This window comes from Ischnura elegans, chromosome 7, assembly GCF_921293095.1.
Source record: "Ischnura elegans chromosome 7, ioIscEleg1.1, whole genome shotgun sequence".
Taxonomy (NCBI): Eukaryota; Metazoa; Arthropoda; class Insecta; order Odonata; family Coenagrionidae; genus Ischnura; species Ischnura elegans.
In genome coordinates, this window is record NC_060252.1 from 113954138 (window position 1) to 113975215 (window position 21078).

At 39.5% G+C, this 21078-nt stretch overlaps 1 protein-coding gene across 1 annotated transcript; it reads left to right on the plus strand.

The window, feature by feature from the left end:
- The first annotated feature begins 16591 nt into the window (after positions 1 to 16591).
- LOC124163069 (uncharacterized protein K02A2.6-like) lies at positions 16592 to 19906 on the plus strand. Its single transcript, XM_046539854.1, has one exon. It carries the CDS (start codon positions 16592 to 16594, stop codon positions 19904 to 19906), a length of 3315 nt encoding a protein of 1104 aa, XP_046395810.1.
- Positions 19907 to 21078: the final 1172 nt, after the last annotated feature.

Below are 21078 nucleotides of genomic sequence, written 5' to 3' on the forward strand. Positions count from 1 at the left end.
CGCGCGATGCCTCACGCAATACTGTGACATAGGTTCAGATGGGCAAGCTGCTCCTCTATCCCATTGCATAGTCCGCTTTTCCCAATAGTTTTGCTAATAGGACGACTGTCACTAATAAGAAAAAACCTTTCAATCCAATCATACCAGCCATCTTTCTCGATTTCCTGTCGTACTATTAGCTTTAAACGTGGCACCACTCTGAAAATCGAAAGAATTTATATAATACACCCAAATTAGTAAACTTCTGTATTTAAAATACAAAATAAAATTAGTATCACTATTTTCTCTGAGGTAAAACGTTCGTGTCTTTCGCCAGGCAGCCATTCCCCTGGGTAACAGAGTGAATTCCACGATCGCGGTACAACCAACTCAAGGCCATGACTCATGTATGTATAAAAAAAATGGGAGGCCATCCGGCGTGGTCGGAAAGGATAGTGCCACAAGATGGACCCAGGAATACACGCTCACATGACAGGAGAAAGAACAAAGCAGGCACGAAGGACGGTTATCATATGAAATAGTAAACAATGGAAAACGATTCCCGTAGATAAATTGCGCCCGGGATCAGCTTATACTCCGCCCCACAACATTATTGTTTACATCAAGAAGGCCATTAATAAAATCAAAGAGAAGGCTTCATGAGTCAATGTCCAAGGAGGAAAAATTAGTGGCAATGCTGCGATTTGACGATTTGCGGACCAAATAGAAGCCATAGCTGGGACAGAGAGGGGATTGAAGAAGACCAATAAGTGTGGAAAGGATGATGGCAATAAAGCAGCTACAAATCAATGAAAAGAAAACTAAGATATGAAGCAAAGGAGAAGGGACGAGAAAAAACATTTAAGTAGGACAGCAAAAGATTTAAGAGCTGAAAAATGATACTTTCTCAGAAGTTACCGATTCACAAGCGATGAGCGAAAGAAGAAAAAAATAGTAGAATAGCGCAGGCGAAGCGGGCATTCTACGCGAGGGTCACCTGGTAGGCTTGGACGTTGTCAGAAGCAGATAGGTAGGAAGTAATAGGTATTGGTGGAATCTTAAGAAATTTGAAGTTGCAGAAGGAAGATGAATATGAGATGCATAGAGATTATATTTATAATCAAATGGATCAATTGGGAATTTCACTGAAAATGAATGATCACGCGATGAAAAAATATCCTCCACTCTGGAAATTGCAGTAAAAGAAGTCCTTATCTAACCTGAGTATTATTCGTAAAATTCCACTCTGAAATATTTTATGAAAATCTTGCGAGCCTAACGACCCATCGCCATGTTGGCTGAGGGTGACGTCAGAGTCCAGAACACAAAACGTTTACGTGGTGCCGGTAGACTATTTGTCAGAATTTTAGAAAATCCTACGTGTCTCTTAGAGGATTTTTCTCATACAATTTAATATCCAAGCTCTAGATTACCGGCGAACAAGATAGTTGATTTTATTTCTGCTAAATTTGAATTTTTCGGCTTCCCACCTCTGCGCCGAGAAATCTTCATTTCCGGAGAAGAAATTCGCGGCCATATATTAATCTACCCTCAGAATGTTCCCAAAATGTGCCGTAACGAAGTCGGAGCTAGTCAGCCATCGTAAAATGAGTGCGCCGTAAAATATTTAAAGCTATTCACAATTATTTTTCTCACACCCTTCAAGTCATGAATTGGTATCGTCGTTGCTGTTCGTTATTGCCACGGAGCGAATCTGCTAACTGACGTCATTATGACATCACATTTTCATTCTGATTCTCGCATTCTGACGTCACAGGGACGTTCTTGCAGCACGAAAGAATTTAGAAATTTTCGCGAACTTTGAAGCTCTGTAGCAACAAAAATATTAGAATTATGAAGTCATAATTTTCATATGTTAATAACTTTCACTTAATTATCTATGAATATAAAAATTAATACTTGAATTTTATGAGATAGTCCCATTGTGTGAGCAACGGATCGTCCAGAATGAATAGATGAGTTCATCAAGGGTGTAATGGAGAAGAAATACGAAAATATGATAATAAATATCAGGTGACGTGAGAATGGAGTGGACTGCTACCCCAACCAATCTTCAGATGGATGACTTACGATAACGGTGGAGGACCTAGGCGGATTTAAGGGGTGACGGGGGCACGTCCCCCCCCCCCCCCCCCAGAAGCCGAAGAAATAGACCAGATGTTAAATACGCTTACCGTTACGTTCGTTATGTTTGGTGAAGTCATATTTTGCTTGTGGTAATAAATTTAACGTGTATTACGGAGCCTCAATCATTGAATTCCATTTTATAACTTTCATATCAAAATAAAGGGAATAGTTTGAACAGTAATTATTACATTTTGTTTTTAATCTCAAATAAGAGGAGACATGTCAGACCCACGTCAACGAATAGTTATTTCCCAATTAATTTAGGCTAAAATTATTGCATTTTAATAATTTATCAACAAAAATGTTTCCCTGGTGATCTTAGTACAACTAATTAAGGTGAGGCTATATGCTTAAAAGGACATAATGGTACGTATAGGACGCACTTCATCTTTTCAACAGAAACTTGCAACATAAATACGGAGATATGATTTTAATTAATACAAAACATAAACGAAAACCTTCATAGGAAGAACTTCAAAACGATAAACGACATATATATATACTCATTACGATCTGTACTCTGCAATTTTTAAAATGGCGGTTACTAGTAATTAATAGTTATAGCGGTGACTCTGCTCCCAAATTGAATCAAACCTTTAATATCGTTGCTACTTCGTCGAAAATACAACTCTTTTTAACCTGATTAGGTGGCAGTCCATTTCACGAAGTTGAATGCAAATAATAACGGATAACGGAGGAATTGATTATGTCAAAATATTTTCTAAGATTTTCAAAGAAAGAACTTAAAGCCAATGAACTACCTATTTATTTGCACCGGTATTTAGCAATTATAAGCAATTTAGCAACCCCCTGCCAAACACCCCAGAGGTGGCTCGCAGGGTATTATGTACTACATGTAGATGTAGATAATTTTTTATGTTTATGGCGGTGACTCTGCTTTCAAATTTAATCAAATAAAATGGAATAAAAACGTGAATTTCCTAATAGACGGACTACAATCATAGTGGAGGTGTTTCATTTCTAATTCTCAATCGTCAATATCGTTTATTTCTTTTGCTTCCGTTTCTTGGGTGAGATAGCCATGAAGTCCTCTTTAAAACATCTTAGAAGACGCGACATCTTGTGCGTGCCCCTACAATCACAAATGAAAACAAAAAAGAAATTCTTTCTTAAGGTATTGTGGATTTACGATAGCTCATAACATCAACATGTTGTGTTTTTTCGCCCAGGGACAAACTGGAAGAATCCTTACTGAGAGATTAGTTGGGCCTCTGCAAGTCTTCGCAACAATTGACATATGAAACACAATTTGTAAATAAAAACAAATTCGGGAAGTACGTGAAGGTTCTGAAGGCTAAAAACCCGGCAATATCATTTCATTTTGACACACATGACGAAACCAAGAACACAAATCTTGTCTTATAAAGTCATCATTTTAATAACTTCAGTGGTTTAAAAAATTCAGCAAGTACTAACTTTTTCTGGAGTCATCTGCAAAGATTGTTGTGATGTTCAGTATGTCTCCTTTAAAAAGTGAAAAAATATAATTTCGTAATCGAACCCTCCCAGAACTTTGCCGCAACCACCGCGCACAGTAGAGACCTACTCGGCCAAGGATCGACTCATTGGTAAGAGATAAACGCTGAGTCCAAATATGAACCTAAAGATAGGAAAACCCTGCCACGGAGCTTGAAAGAAAACACTCAGAGGTCATAATGTGAGCGTGGACGTGAGTTATCCCAGTACATTCCATCCGATAATCTTAATTCTGAATGGGCTTATGCTCCTGCAGTTTGACTCCAGCTTCGGTAGCTAGGTCGCGTCCACCTCCGTCACCGTCGGCTCCCGGTGGCATACGAGTGAGGGATGCAAGTCGCTTTATGTGGCAACCTCACAAGTTTTCACCACCCGGCCCCATAAGTTAAGTGGGACTATGGCGTGTCTACATACTTTCGAAAACGATAGTACTTTCTTAGCGATTGTGTGTTCTATGTGGGGACGCTTAATGATTTCCTCTCTGTATCATTATCATCTGCTTTTCTGCCTTATCGTTAACTTCCCATTTCATCGTGGCAATGATAGTGAAGGCATGGACCGTCCAGGCATTGTCACTCATTGGTTTTCGGAACCTCGAAGACCTTCCAGGATCTGGTAATACCGCAAAAGATTCTGGTATCTTCTTTGCGACGTTTGACTCTTAGGGTTGGGGTTTTTTCACGCCTACGTCCCTTCGGTGGTTTTATTTTTCTCGGCCTTGGGCCCCTTTCGTATCTGAACCCCTTCTTAGTTGACCATGGTAAATGGTGTACGGCGAATGTTGAGGGTAGTCAGAGAGCAATTCATTCCAAGCACACATTAAGAATGAAGGACAAATATGAGATCGGGTAAACCTCGTTGAAGAGCAATAAAACTGCGGCCGGGTGCTACCCTTTTTTGGCTGCAATAATCCTTTTCGACCGTGCGGCGGCTTCCAGTGAATTAGCGTGCTATGAAATACATTTGAAGAGTCCGCTTTCCCAACGTGTGACGACGAAAGGGTATTCTGGATATTGTGAAAGTTAAAAATCCAGAAATTCTTGAAACATATCTTGCACAGGCCAGAAGTTCGATTATATTCGCCACTGTTGCTGTTCTAAAGATTATTTCTGATGAATATCGAGCCTCACTGAATATCATACGCTGGGGCTACTGGAAAGCCCTACATGCAATAAAGGAAAGAGAAATCTATAATAAATAGATCCCGTATTGAAAACAAAGGAGCAATATAACGTCAAAGAAACCTGGCAGTGTAACCTTTCCTCGGAATACACCGCGCTCACAATACTGCTACCGAGCGGCGCGCCGCCCGGTCGGCCTGGCGGAGGTCGCGGCAGCGCATTGCACCGTTCACCATAAAACCATCGCGAGGCCAAAGTCGCAAATAGTAGCAAGATTTATCTTTTGCTATACATTCTATAGACTCTATGCTTTTTATTCGCGTCAAAATCTCCGGGGGCCTCGGAGGTGCCCAAAACGATATTACTATTTATATTTAAAAATTCAATTAAAATAGCATAAAATTTAAACATTTTTATTCCCAATGGAAATGAACTATAGAAATTTAAAAAAATCACCAGACCTCCGCCAGGCCGACCGGGCGGCGCGCCGCTCGGTAGCAGTATTTGTACACGAAGATACCTATTTATGCTCTGTATTTTTTTAATATCCATAAATTATCTGAAACCTTCTTTATATGAAGGTGAACTTCTCTAAAAATGAGTGATTTTACGCGCCAGGCGTTTTTATCCCGGAGGGCTCATGTTTGTCCATTTATACAAACTACTATGAACCATAAAATAGTCGAAGTAGATCCTAGCCTATATCATAGATCATATAGTGTAGAATACGAATAGTACTTTCAAAAAATCCTTCAAAAAAGTTGAAAAAATTACTTTCGACCAGCTTTTCCGTGCCGTGGACGACGCCCGCGGAAAATCATTTCGTCTGAAAGTGCTCTAAAGATTGATTCATGTATATATACAGCAATTCTTCGACATACGAGCAAGATGCGTTTCGAGAGTCTATTCGTAAGTTGATAAACCTATGCAAGGCGTCGACAAGTGTGTTTATCCTCCTTATATAACCGCATTACAATTTTGCGTCAATGGCCGCTCAGTTCATCTACATCTACATCTACATAATACCCTGCGAGCCACCTCTAGGGTGTTTGGCAGGGGGTGATCAATCACCAGCATGCAGCATGCATTTGGACTCCCACATGCACACCACACCGTCCAAAGAACGTCCCGTATAATAACAAACTATACTACTATATGCTGTTAGAAATAATAATTGAATTAAGAAACATGCATTAATTTTTACATAGGTTAGTAGGCTACACTACAAGTTATGCAATCTATTTACGAGTTCTATTGCTGCCTTTATAATCTCTTATTGATCGAGGAAAAAATGACATTCGGAATCTGTCTGTTCTGCAATCTATCTCTCTTATTTTATTCATATGATCTGATCTTCCGTAGTACGTTGGCGTCCGCAAGATATGGTTAACTTCGTCAGAAAAGACACTGCTCTTGAATTTATCTAAAAGGTTTAGTCTATTTTTCAATCTACGGTCAGACAGAGATTCCCATCCGAGTTTATCTAAGAGGTCAGTTACACTAACATGACTATCGTAACGACCTTACACGTACCTGGCAGCTCTTCTTTGCACGCGTTCTAACTCTGTTATTAAGCCTTTTTCATGAGGGTCCCAAACACTGGCAGCGTATTCCAAATGTGGTCTAACGAGGGAAAAGTAGCTAATTTCTCTCACTTTGTCGTCGCACTTTCCTAATATTCTTTTAACAAAACCCATTTTACGATTAGCTTGACCGGTTATTTCTCGAATATGTTTATTCCACGATAGATCATTATTGATTCTAACCCCTAGATATTTCACGGATTCAACTGCCTTTAACTGGGTGCCCCGAATGATATAGTTACGCTGTAGGGAGTTATTCTTCTTCCAGAAATTCATTACGACGCATTTTTCCAAATTTAATTCTAACTGCCATGCATCGCCCCACGCTTGGATAGCAGCAAGGTCATTCGTTAGTTCATCTATATCTTTGCTGGAACGGATTTCTCTGTAAACTACAGCGTCGTCTGCAAATAATCGTAACTTACTCTGCACTACTTCGCCAATGTCCTTTATATAAAGAAGGAATAGGAGTGCGCCAATGACACTACCCGAGGAACGCCAGAAGTGACTCTAACCTCATTGGAGACTGCACCGTCTAATACTACTATTTGGACGCGGTCGCTCAAATGTTCTCTTATCCAGGAAATGACATCTTGGTCTAGACCATAAGATTTCAGTTTTATTATTAACTTTCCATGGGGTACTTTATCAAATGCCTTTTTAAAATCAAGAAAAATCGCGTGTACTGGAATGTTATCCTCTCCGGAGATTAGAATATCGTGGGCGAAAAGCGCTAACTGGGTTTCGCGCGATCTGCTTTTCCTGAATCGATGTTGAGTTCCCATTAATAAGTTTTGCGCGTCTAGGTGTTTCATTACCGAGCTGACTACGATGTGTTCAAGGACTTTGCAAGAAATGGAAGTTAAAGATATCGGCCTGTAATTAGATGGCTGTTCCTTGTCTCCACTTTTAAATATAGACGTTACATTCGCCATTTTCCAGTCATTAGGTACTTCGCGTTGCTGGATGGATTTACTGAATATTAACTGCAAGTAATGGGCAATTTCTGAGGCTAGTCCTTTATATACGCGAGAAGGGATTTCGTCTGGACCAGGTGATTTATTTGGACTAAGCGATTTCAATATATTTTCTATTCCGAGCGTACTAATGTCAATAGCTGGCATCTTATGTAGACAGGGATTGTCATCGGTCTCGGGTGAGTTCTCGAAAGGCTCGATGAACACGCTGTTGAAGTAGGAATTTAATAAATTGGCTTTATCGTAACTGCTTGTCAACACATCTCCATTGTCGTTTCTCAGCGAACATACGGTAGATCGTTTACCTTGAACTTCCCTAACATATGACCAAAATGCTTTTGGGTTATCCTGTAACTGCTCTACTAGTGTTTTTCTTTTAAAATTCGTGAACGCATTCCTGAACGCTTCCTTCGTGGCGGCTTTAGTCATCCTATATTTTTTAATTATTAGCTCGCGTTCATTAGCGGATAAATCCGTGCTGACTTTTTTCATTTTAGCATGACACGCTCTCTGTCGCCTCAATGATTTTCTCACTTCCGCGTCGTACCATCTCGGTTCGCTGCCTTCTTTTACTATTTTACTAGGGATGTAGCTATTTATTCCCGAAGTTACCATGTTGTCGCTGTATCAGCGTGTTGAGCAGTTTATTGTTGAGGTATAAGATCTGTGACGGTGAAGCATGCAAATAAGTTGTCAATTAAAGTAACAAGTATTTTAATTTACTTTTATATTATTAGTAATTATACTTTTATATTATAATTAATATTTTAAATTACTCACAACAAGACACGATAGGTATCTATTGTTGATTCGTAAAGTTTGGATCCGAAATTAATTTATATTTTCAATAAAAACGAATGCCTATTGATGCACTTCCAATGAAATATATACGTGGACATTTCGTTCACTTTCATATTAACTTCAATACCCTATGTGAGCGTCTGAGAATGGGGTTTATAATGAAAATAACTCTCCTACCTTCGTAAGTACTCTTAGGAGCATCAGGCAGCAACGACGAAAGCATATTGCAAAAAAAGCATATTGCTACTATATTTTAGAAGAATATAAATGGCATCACTTAACTCCTCTCACTTTGACGTCGTTACCGGTGCACAAAACTTCCCGTAAAATTAATGCTGAATTTACTTCACCATACTAACCAAACACCGTACGGGACTTCAAGATAGATTTTCATTATTACTATAAGAGCACTGAGTACGTACGTACCGTGTATTCCATCGGTAGAAAGGGGCAAATAAAAAGAATGATTGCACGAAACAAGGAAACATTTAATGAATTATTCATCATAAAACTACAAAAATTTCATTTCAACACGAGAAAACCTTCATACTTTCAACGGTATATCACAAATTAACACTGATCAAGCATATTTAGTCAAAGTCATATCAACGCAAAGTTTGAAATAACACACAAATGGTATCAAAATGCAAAAGTTAACACTTCCAAATAGATAGCGTAAAGTATGTCACTCAAGTTCACAATCACAACACTTGACGCGATGATACTGATGATACCTTCCGTGACATCCGCGGAATCTCGGTATTTTTCTCAACGAATGTATTTTAAATAGCCCAAAATGTGAATTCAAGCGACAAAAATGTTTTCTAATTAAATAATTACCCTTGTGGAAGTATCGGACTTACGGCGAACAATGAGGCAAACGATGTAAACAAGCCGTGGCTCAAGATGAAGGTACATTGTTACAATACTAATAAAAATAATTTTGTCACTGCTAATCCCAAGAATACAATTAAAATAAGCGTAGGTGAACAATTATGTAGCAGACAAAGTCCTCTTCAAGACAATTATACTTGAAAATTCCAATACATTGAGCACCAAATGTTGCCGGTGTTCTTCTATCAACGACCGTTGAATCCTTGAATGTAAAGGCTTTTTTACTTGGGCTAGAAAAAATCCGATGGTAAATACAGCAAAATCTCGGAATACAAGCCACATCGCACCAACGGGAGTAAGAAATTGTGTTCGCAGAGTGATTAAACATCGTAAATATTTCACAAAGCAGTGATCAACTCTTTTTAACTTCTTCGCGGGCTGACGAATAACAGATGGCGTTTTCGGAGCCTCATTTGTTTAATGCAAACAAAGGAGAAATATGATTGGTCGAGGCGCCTAGCCTCGCGTGCGGGTGCCACTTTCGTACCGACAAAAGCATTACGTCACGAATTTGTCGGTTGCACCGACAATCTGTCGGTAGCGGGGTTTTGTGAATCACATTTCTATCGGTGCGACCGACGATCGTCGGTAGCTACCGACACCGACGATCGTCGGTATCCGTGTACAGAATTCCGCCCCTGGACTTTAACTTTTCATGATTCTTTGAAAAATTTCTAAGTGTGAATTTCCCGTACGTACAACAGTTATTCTAGAGTACGTACGACGCAAAATTTCCCTTCCCCCACCACTTCCGTACGTACACTAGAATAACTGATGTACGTACGGGAAATTCACACATAGAATTTTTCATTGCTTTGCAGGACGCGGCTCGAAAGGACGTATATTCTTTGTGACCATTAGTGATCCCTCAGCCTCTTTGGAGCGCATTGATGTACTTGATGCTCTCAGTGTTTTGTTAATATCATATTGTATTGCAAAGGAAGTGTCTTCCACTAGTGAAATAGTCAATTATCACATTCACTGTTGGTTTAACTTTTCTGAAGACATTGATTGTGTACGAGTTCGCTCTCTTCTGGAGTGTTACTTCCCTGGTTGTAATTTTGACGTGCAACCTTGTCGTTCAACGAGAAGTTGTTTAAAGTACATTTCTAAGGAGGACAAGAAACTGTATTTTTTATGACGAAACTGAAGCTATATGGCGAAATTTTAAATCGAAATTGACAGATTTTAATGAGGAAATTTACAGTTTTATTCACCAATAATCTTTGGCTCTATTTATAAGTGGTGTAACTAAATTGTAAGTTCATTGATTGTCAGGCGGTACGAAGTTCGCCGGGTCAGCTAGTCTATATATATACGAGTCGATGGGCGCTTGAATTCATCAAGCGGGTAAGTAGGGGGGTGGGAACGTATTTGTGTCACCTGTGTTCAAGTATTCCCAAGTAACATTGACCGTTGGGCCTCGGTTGGGGAACCGTAGTCACGGTTGGCTCATTGTGGGTGGATATGCCTACCAAATTCCGCTGTTGGCCCAACGCAGATATTGTTCGTCGGCCCAACGAAACGGTTTATGCTGTTGGCCCAACGGAAATCCTCAACGATGGCCCTACGAAATGGATTATCATTGGGCCACCGTTGGGACATCATACCATTATAGTACGATTGCATACGTTGCAGGATACAGTTCACATGGTTCCCTAGCAACCTAACAACCAAAACTTGTTTGGTTGTTAGGGATTGCTTTTATATGTTAATCATTCACTATGTCTTTGTATGTCTTTGTGATTGCAGTTAAATAAAATAAGTCGAGTGATTCTAACAAAAATAAGTCATTGACCTCATTTGGTAAGTCTTACAAAACTGGCATTCCTAAAATCATGTTACCTTAAGCAGATAGTTTCGTGGAATTTTAAACTTTTCATCATTAATTTAGATAGATCGATATGTATATTTTTTTCAGATTGTGGCATATCTAGTATCAGTGGAAGTTTTAATGAAAACAGTGTTTCAATGGACAAAGTGAGTGATTTAGACCTCTCTGAAGAGAATGAGATTGAATTTATATGAGTAAACCTAAATAACATCTGCACAGTTATTATTTTATGGAAAATACATCAACTATTATACTCAATCAATTTTTCTGTGATTCCTATTAATATCCCTAAATTTTGCACTTATTGTTAGCCATATTCTACATATCCTTTTCTCCAAAATGGCATCAAATTCCATTTTGCTTTGTTTATTTCTTTCATTATCTATCCAAATCTGCATGATAGAGGTCTCATCTCTCTGGTATCTTAAATAAACATTGCTCATATGCATTTGATTTATCAAATTTTACTTTTCCTTCCCATATAATTTCTTGAAGTACCTATCCCCAGTCGAACTTGAATTTTATTTCATTTGCTTCTTCAACTTTCCAGGTTAAATCATATTCCCTATTGCGATTCCTGTATCTTTCATTGTGTAATGATTGCCAAAGTCGTATTCAATTATCAGTCCATCATTCTAGGCTATCGTTGGTTTCATTGATTTTAGTTTCTTTTAGCATGTGAGGATGTTAACCCTATACAGAACCCATGCCCTGAAAGACCTCTACGGTATATCGCCTTGTCTGGCCAGTCAGGTGAACTTTGCTGAGCTTGAGTGTCCTTTTTGATGTACACCAATGATAGACATCTACATTTGGTTCATGGAAAATCATTAGGTTTGCTGTATACCAGATATAGGCATCTACATTTGGATTGAATTAGGTATAATGCTAACTTTGTACTCTCAGTAGGGATGTAAATCTTATGTAGCTTTTTATAGAAGTTTGCGCAAGTGTTTTAAGCATGTTGATATGATATTTATAATAAATATTTCCATCAGAAAATTTCTTATTAATAACATTTTGTAACTGATAGTTGTAAGAAATTTTCTTGTAGGAAAATTTTATAAGAAATTTTCTTATAAGAATTTTCCAATAGGGGGGTTTTAGGCGCAAGTAATACTTAGGAGTGTGGGAGTATTGCATACCCGCCAGGGAAAGCAGGAGTTGCGGGGTCGTCCTCCAGGAAAGTTTTAAGAATAATGGTTCAAAATGGCGAGTTTTACGGCTTTCTGGGGGATATTTGATTAATCCTAACACTATGCTATAAGTAATATAGCATTGTGTTAGGATTAATTAATTTATAACTGATCCAATTAAGTAAAATGGACTAAACTTAAAAATTTCGTTACCGAAGACCAGAGAATAGGAATTGTGAAGGCAATTGAATCAAATAACTCAGGGGTGTACATCTTGCAGTGTGACAAGGAGTATTTCTTTGAATTACCTCTTAGAAGTGGTACCATTGGTATATCTGTAGTAAAAAAATTAGTACCTGGATGCAAATTGCAGTCCACCCAGATTTTATGTAAGTGTGTTTTGTTGCCCTACAAAGAAGATGGACAGTTTTTGTGTGCCATATTGTAATATGGAAAGGTGCTGTTGAAATTTTCCTAATTTTGTCCTAATAAAAATTGTCCTAATTTGTGAAAATAAAAGTTGGGGACCTTCTGAACTGATATTGATTTTTTGTTTTCCACTTTTAACCACTGTAACCTTACTTTGTCCAATAGCATTGATTGTTTATGTATTTAATTTCATTTTGATTTATAGGGAGTTAAAGGTAAAGATTCTATCTACCGGTATCGTATCAAGTGAGAAGGTAAATTAATTTAACTTTCATTCTATAAAAATGAGAAATGCCAGTAAAATATAGCTTTTGTTGGGAAACGGATGGCAGAATGTAAAAGGGCCAACGGTATATCGTTGGAGATTTGTTGGCCTTGGGTTGGGAATACCAAGGCCCGACTGTAATGCTCTGTTGGCCCATCGGTGGGGAATCGTTGGTTGGGATACGGTTGGCGAGGTGGCCAAATCATACCATGGGCCAACCGCTGTGTCCCACCATCTGCCAACAGAGGGCCAACCAAAAATGTCACCTGGGTTGGGTCCATAAGTTGCTAAAAAAAAGCGAAAAAAACAATCACAATGTCATTGAAATGGGCGAACAACTCGCTCATTCGCCCTCAACAATACTTAAGGTCGTCTTAGTTACCACGATGATATAAACGTTAGGAGAACGTTTTCAACTTTATATTTACGTAATGGAGAGAAATTTAAATTTAATGACGGATGAACTTGTGAAATATAGTCGATTTTCGTATTTTAGCCCTTACCCTAGGATTGTAGTACCTCCATTTTTTGTTATGAGGGTTCGAACGCACCAAACTGAATCAAATAAAAAACATCATTTTTAGAAAATAAACGCACAGAGACTAATTCGGAAATGACTATCGGAATTAATATGTCTCGAATAATGAAGTAATGTTCGGATGTTACTGACGACGTATGTCTATTAATACTGTCACCTTTTAATATCTGAGGAAGTAATGTGATTAAATGTTTATATTAAATGTGTATAATAATGTTTATATTAATGTTTATGTTTATGGATGATTCAATACCTATATTTACATAGAGATGAGTATTGTTGTTGTTGTTGATCTCTGCTAATAAATTCGAGTAGTATCAAATGGTGATCGATGCGAGAGATATCTTTATTATTTACCGGCCATCAGTCACAACAAGTTGGCGACGAGGATTAAAAAAAAGAAAGATTGTGAAGTTCAAAGACCAGAAAAAACCTTGTCGACGCTTATTTACGTAAATTTAACCCGGATATAATGGACTCAAAACAGCTCAAAGAATTACTTTCTGCGCTGACTTCCGTCATCAAACAGCAAAATCAGCAAACCACACCAGCTCCGCAGATAATTCCATTTGAAGCCTACGACGCAAAAACTGAAAAGTTTTCTTCGTATATGGAACGCTTCAATAATTACTGCGATCTCAAGAACGTCAGCGATGATATAAAAAAGGCTCAACTCCTGCGTTCATCGATCGGAAAAGATCACTACAATAATCTTGCTGCATTTCTGGGACCAGGGGCGGAATTCTGTACACCGTACCGACGATTGTCGGTGTCGGTAAGCCGGTCCTACCGATAAGTCTCGGTACGAGCGATTCAGGAGACACGTTTTACCGACGATTGTCGTTATCCCACCGACAGTTGTCGGTAAACCCGTCGGTACATACCGACGATTTCAAAACGCTCGGTAGGACCTACCGACAAATTTTTAGCAACATGGCGGACTTTTGTTTACACTTTTCGGCCTAAGCTGACGATTTTAAATCATAATCTACGACGCTAGATCCGTGGAAGCGCTCTAATTGTATGTTATTTATAATAAAAATGATTGATTAAACACTTGAAACGTAAAATTTACACAGTGGGAGCAGTATTTAACTTTACCAATGTTACACGTATATTGCATTATGCGTTCCAATAGCGTAATGTATTTTACATTATAAATATTCCGTAATTTTAAGTATGTAACGTATTGCTTTGCTTTTAAATTACTCACAACAAGACACGATAGGTATCTATTGTTGATTCGTAAAGTTTGGATCCGAAATTAATTTATTTTTTCAATAAAAACGAATGCCTATTGATGCACTTTCAATGAAACATATACGTAGACATTTCGCTCACTTTCATATTAACTTCAATACCCTAAGTGAGCATCTGAGAATGGGGTTTATAATGAAAATAACTCTCCTACCTTCGTAAGTACTCTTGAGAGCATCAGACAGCAACGACGAAATAGAAAAAGCCTATTGCTACTATATTTTAGAAGAATATAAATGGCATCACTTAACTCCTCTCACTCTTTGACGTCGTTACCGGTGCACAAAACTTCCCGTAAAATTAATGCTGAATTTACTTCACCATACTAACCAAACGCCGTACGGGACTTCAAGATAGATTTTCATTATTACTATAAGAGCACAGAGTAGGTACGTACCGTGTATTCCATCGGTAGAAAGGGGCAAATAAAAAGAATGATTGCACGAAACAAGGAAACATTTAATGAATTATTCATCATAAAACTACAAAAATTTCATTTCAACACGAGAAAACCTTCATACTTTCAACGGTATATCACAAATTAACACTGATCAAGCATATTTAGTCAAAGTCATATCAACGCAAAGTTTGAAATAACACACAAATGGTATCAAAATGCAAAAGTTAACACTTCCAAATAGATAGCGTAAAGTATGTCACTCAAGTTCACAATCACAACACTTGACGCGATGATACTGATGATACCTTCCGTGACATCCGCGGAACCTCGGTATTTTTCTCAACGAATGTATTTTAAATAGCCCAAAATGTGAATTCAAGCGACAAAAATGTTTTCTAATTAAATAATTACCCTTGTGGAAGTATCGGACTTACGGCGAACAATGAGGCAAACGATGTAAACAAGCCGTGGCTCAAGATGAAGGTACATTGTTACAATACTAATAAAAATAATTTTGTCACTGCTAATCCCAAGAATACAATTAAAATAAGCGTAGGTGAACAATTATGTAGCATACAAAGTCCTCTTCAAGACAATTATACTTGAAAATTCCAATACATTGAGCACCAAATGTTGCCGGTGTTCTTCTATCAATGACCGTTGAATCCTTGAATATAAAGGCTTTTTTACTTGGGCTAGAAAAAATCCGATGGTAAATACAGCAAAATCTCGGAATACAAGCCACATCGCACCAACGGGAGTAAGAAATTGTGTTCGCAGAGTGATTAAACATCGTAAATATCTCACAAAGCAGTGATCAACTCTTTTTAACTTCTTCGCGGGCTGACGAATAACAGATGGCGTTTTCGGAGCCTCATTTGTTTAATGCAAACAAAGGAGAAATATGATTGGTCGAGGCGCCTAGCCTCGCGTGCGGGTGCCACTTTCGTACCGACAAAAGCATTACGTCACGAATTTGTCGGTTGCACCGACAATCTGTCGGTAGCGGCGTTTTGTGAATCACATTTCTATCGGTGCTACCGACGATCGTCGGTAGCTACCGACACCGACGATCGTCGGTATCCGAGTACAGAATTCCGCCCCAGATGATCCTATTAAAGAAATCGATTTCGAAACCTTGAAGGCTCATTTCGAGAAAATGCTGTCACCATCAGTCTCAACGGTCGTCTCACAGCATTATTTTCTCAGCATTACTCAACAGCCGCATCAATCAATCTCGGATTTCGTCGCATCGCTGAAGGGAAAGCTTAAAGACTGTGATTTCTACGCTACTTGTCCTACTACCACTTGCAAAAAGAAGTTCTCAATAGCTGATATATTCCTCCGTGCTCAGTTTATCAGAGGCCTGAAGGATAGCTGGATACGAGAAGCGATACTGCAAGAGACAAATCTCAAGGATTTCGACGGAATCCTGACGAAAGCCACAGCACTAGAAGCATCTCGCTTCGAATCGGGACAGTTGAGTAAATCGCCTGAGAAGACATCGGATCAAGCCGCAGATACAAATAAGATTTATCGTCGTCAAGAAGGAAAACGTCGCAGTCGCCGGAGTTCCGAGTCTCAAGATAATCGCCGTCAGTCCAACTCTCATCCGCGTCATTTTTCCCATTCCCGCAATTCTAGAGGGCATATTAATTATCGGTCATTAGGTCTTGATGGTATTTGCCTCAAATGTGGTCGCACAAACCATAAATCGCGAGATTGCAGAACAATGCGCGAATCTCTAAAGTGCATTTCCTGTGGGAAAATCGGTCACATTTCAAAAGTCTGCATCACCACCCTGCTCCGTAAATCGAAGACCAACACCCTGTCGTCTCAACGCTCTCAAGAACAAGAAGAAGATCGTCACTCAAACAATGATTATGGCATCACTCGCATCGAAGACACTGAGGATTTGTATGAAGTTGGACCAGACACCGATAAATACATCGTAACAGTCACTCTCAATAACAAGCCGCAGTTGTTCGAAGTGGATTCAGGTGCGCGTTTCTCTTTAATCTCAGAACCCGATTTCAACAAACTTGGACTTAATATACCGCTTCAACCGACATCAATTTCTTTCCGCTCATACTCAGACCACGTCATCAAACCCATAGGCAAAGTTACGGTCTCAGTTACCTATAATAGGAAGTCAATGGACGCCGATCTATTTATAGTACCAGCAGGGCATGATGCTCTACTCGGACGAATGTGGATTCGTGGACTTGGAATTAGTCTAAAAGAAATAGATAACCATGAATCAGGTCTTCGCACAGTTGTCAATGTGAAAGTAGTTACCTCACTAGAAGACATCTTCAAGAAATATGAACAAATTTTTGAAGAAAGAATCGGGTGTGTTCCAAACGTCGAAGTACATCTTCAACTTAGAGAAGGCGTGACACCCATTTTTAACCGTGAACGAGATGTTCCTTTTGCATTGAGAGAGAGAGTTGAAAGAGAGTTATCCACATTGGAAAAACAAGGTGTCATCACTCCCATTGTATCAAGTGACTGGGGATCGCCACTCGTGGTAATACCTAAGCCCGATGGAGGAGTGAGGCTATGCGTAGACTACAAATGTGGGGTGAATTCTAGACTCGTTGCATCAAATTACCCCATCCGCAGAATAGACGAGGTTCTCCACAGCCTCAGAGGTTCCAAGTATTTTTGCAAATTGGACTTGTACAAGGCTTACCTGCATTTACGGGTCGATGAAGAAGGGAGCAAGATTCAAACGATTTCAACACACAAAGGCACGTTCCGAATGAATCGCCTCAGCTTCGGGATTAAGACTGCTCCAGCGGAATTCAATCGCATTCTAGGTCAATTGTTGAATGGCTTACCAAAGGTGGAGGCATACTTCGATGACATTATCTGTCATGGTTCAGATCTTGAAGAATGTACCAGAAATCTTACTGCATGTTTGGAACGCCTCAGAGAGAATGATCTTCATCTCAATCGTGCCAAATGTTCATTCTTCAAGGAAAGCATCAGTTATCTTGGTCATGTAGTGTCGCACAATCAGATTCAAAAGTGCCCAGTTAAAATTCAAGCAGTTTCTCAAATGCCACGACCAAAGGATTTAGGTGAATTGAGGAGATTCCTGGGCTTAGTAACATATTATTCCAGGTTTATTCCAGACTTCTCTTCAAAGTCCTATCCACTACGCCGCTTGCTAAGAACGGGTGAACGCTTCGTTTGGTCTGCTGCTGAAGAAGCTGCCTTCGTAAATCTCAAATCAGAGTTGTGCTCGGATAGACTACTCATTCCATTCGATCCATCAAAGCAAGTCATACTCACAACTGATGCCTCACCAACTGGGATAGCTGCAGTACTTAGCCATAATATTGATGGTCACGAGCGCCCAATTGCTTATGCCTCACGAGCTCTGACGCAGGCTGAGTCTAATTATAGTCAGCTTGACAGAGAGGCCTTGGCCATTATATATGCAACAACGCACTTCTTCAACTACATTTTCGGAAAGCGTTTCGTTCTCGTCACAGATAATGAGCCACTCTCAAGGATTTTTCACCCAGATCGTCCACTACCACGGATGACCTCTTCGCGTTTACTGAGGTATGCATCTTTTCTCAGTGGTCTTGATTACACAGTTCGATGCAAGAAGGGGAGAGAGAATGAGAATGTTGACTGTTTATCTCGCGCCCCAGCCTCTACATCTAGTCCTTCTCTAGAAATCTCTATCGATCAAGAAATCAACGCTTTGCATGCTGAAACCCTGCTACAAATCTCGAGCGCATCAATCACTGCAGATATTGTTGCTGAGGAAACCGCCAAGGATCCAGAGTTGCAAGCGCTTCTACAGGAGCTCAAGACCAGCCGCAAGGATAGCCCGTACACTGTCTCTGGTGACATGTTGTTCCGCTCTGATCGTGCAGTAATTCCGAAGTCTCTCCAAGCAGAAATTCTTAAAGAGCTTCATATGTCGCATTTGGGAGTAACGAAGATGAAGCAACTTGCCAGGAGATACGTGTACTGGGAAGGCTTAGACAAAGATATAGAACGTCTTGTGAAGAGTTGCGAGTCCTGTGCTAAGGTCCGTCACAGTCCGCCAAAAGCACCTATTCATCCCTGGAATCAGCCTGATGAGAATTGGGAGAGGGTGCATATTGATTTTGCAGGGCCATTTGATAGCCAATTTTTCCTAATGTGTGTGGATGCAAGGTCGAAGTGGGCAGAAGTCCGCATGATCCGTGACGCTCCATCCTCTGCCACAACAATCGCTACGCTGGAAGGCATCTTTTCAGTACATGGCTACCCTTCCGTAATGGTGTCAGACAATGCAAGCATCTTCAGGAGCGAAGAGTTCCTAAAATACTGCAAAGAGCGTGGAATATTCCAGAAGTTCAGCGCACCTAATCACCCAGCCACAAATGGACTTGCGGAACGCAGCATCCAGACATTGAAGAGGAGACTTAAGGCTGCTGCTGATGATCCTACTCCACTGACCACCAAGTTACGGGACATTATGTTCCGCTATAGGGCAACACCTTTGGCCTCAGGTCAGACTCCTGCAGAGCTGTACTTAAAGAGGAGGATCCGCACTCGTCTCGATGCCCTGCTTCCCAACTGCAAAGCTTTTGTCCCAACAAAACATACTAACTCACGAATTCGCAGTCTCCAGTTGGGGGAGAGAGTACAGGTGAAGATTTATGCAGGAATTCATCACAGTTGGCAGTTTGGCATCGTATTAAAGAAGCTCGGCAATTGCCATTACATCGTAAAGTTGGATAACGGTCGAATCATAAAACGTCACATCAATCAGCTGATAGCCACCTTGGTTCCGAAGAAACAAGTCACATTCTCGCCTTTGTTTCCACAACACACAATGGGTGTGCCATCCTCAGCAGGAGCTGCAGGGGTGCCTCCTGATTATCAATTGCCGCCAACCCACCAATCGCCGCTGGCACCTTCTCCTCCGCAAGTCGTTCGACCAACCCCGTCTCCTTCGGCCAGTAGCCTCCTACCGCACCTTCCCAGGAACCGGCAAAGGCCGACCTATCTTAAAGACTATGTTGTCTTCAAATAAGTGGGGGAGAACTAATGTGATTAAATGTTTATATTAAATGTGTATAATAATGTTTATATTAATGTTTATGTTTATGGATGATTCAATACCTATATTTACATAGAGATGAGTATTGTTGTTGTTGTTGATCTCTGCTAATAAATTCGAGTAGTATCAAATGGTGATCGATGCGAGAGATATCTTTATTATTTACCGGCCATCAGTCACAACAGGAAGGTTTAAAGAACGAAACGAATTGATCACAATAAATATATGAATACGTTTAAGAAACTTGAATTGGAGAAAGAACCAAAAAATGCTCAACTATTTCCATTGAGCATTTTGAGGAATAACAAGATGTACACATTCGCCAAATTTCATTGGGCCAACGGATATACTATTCAAGTAATGCCAATTTTATGTATTTGCTATAATAATCGAATCGATTTTTCGATTATACTGACATCTGTACTGTAAAATATGCAATGCTATTGGTTTAACTTCCAGTCTATGGGTATCTACTATGTAATTCCTGGTCAATTAGGTCCTTGGATGAAATATCCTATGTGTTATAGCAATTCGTTATATTTTAAGAAAAAGTAGATTCGATATATTTCGAACGTGAGACTATATACGAAACATATTACCATTGGTCATTGTGAGAAATACCAAGATGTACCCATTCACCAAATTTCTTCTGTCCAACGTATATACTAATCAAGTTATTCCAATTCGCGTATTTGCTATAATAATCGAATCGATCTTTCGATTAAACTGCCACCTGTACTGTAAAATCCGCTATGCTGTAGATTTTAATTCCAGTTAATGGTCATCTACTATATAATTCCCGGTAAATTATGCCCTTGGATATAAAACCCTATATGTTAGGGCAATTCGATATATTTGAAGAAAAAGCATATTCGATATATATCGAACGTGAGACTACATACAAAACATATTTCTATTGGGCATTGTGAGGAATACCAATATGTACTCATTCACAACATTTCATTGGTCCAACGGATATACTATTAAAAATAGGCCAATTTGCGTATTTGCTACAATAATCGATTCGATCTTTCGATTATACTTACATCTGTACTGCAAAATCCGCAATGCTGTAGATTTTAATTCCAGTCTATGGTCATCTACTCTATAATTCCTGGTCAACAATGCCCGTGGATGTAAAATCC

Bases quoted from the DNA above. Each gene is read 5' to 3' on its own strand.
- LOC124163069 (XM_046539854.1), top strand. From the start codon at position 16,592: ATGCGCGAATCTCTAAAGTGCATTTCCTGTGGGAAAATCGGTCACATT.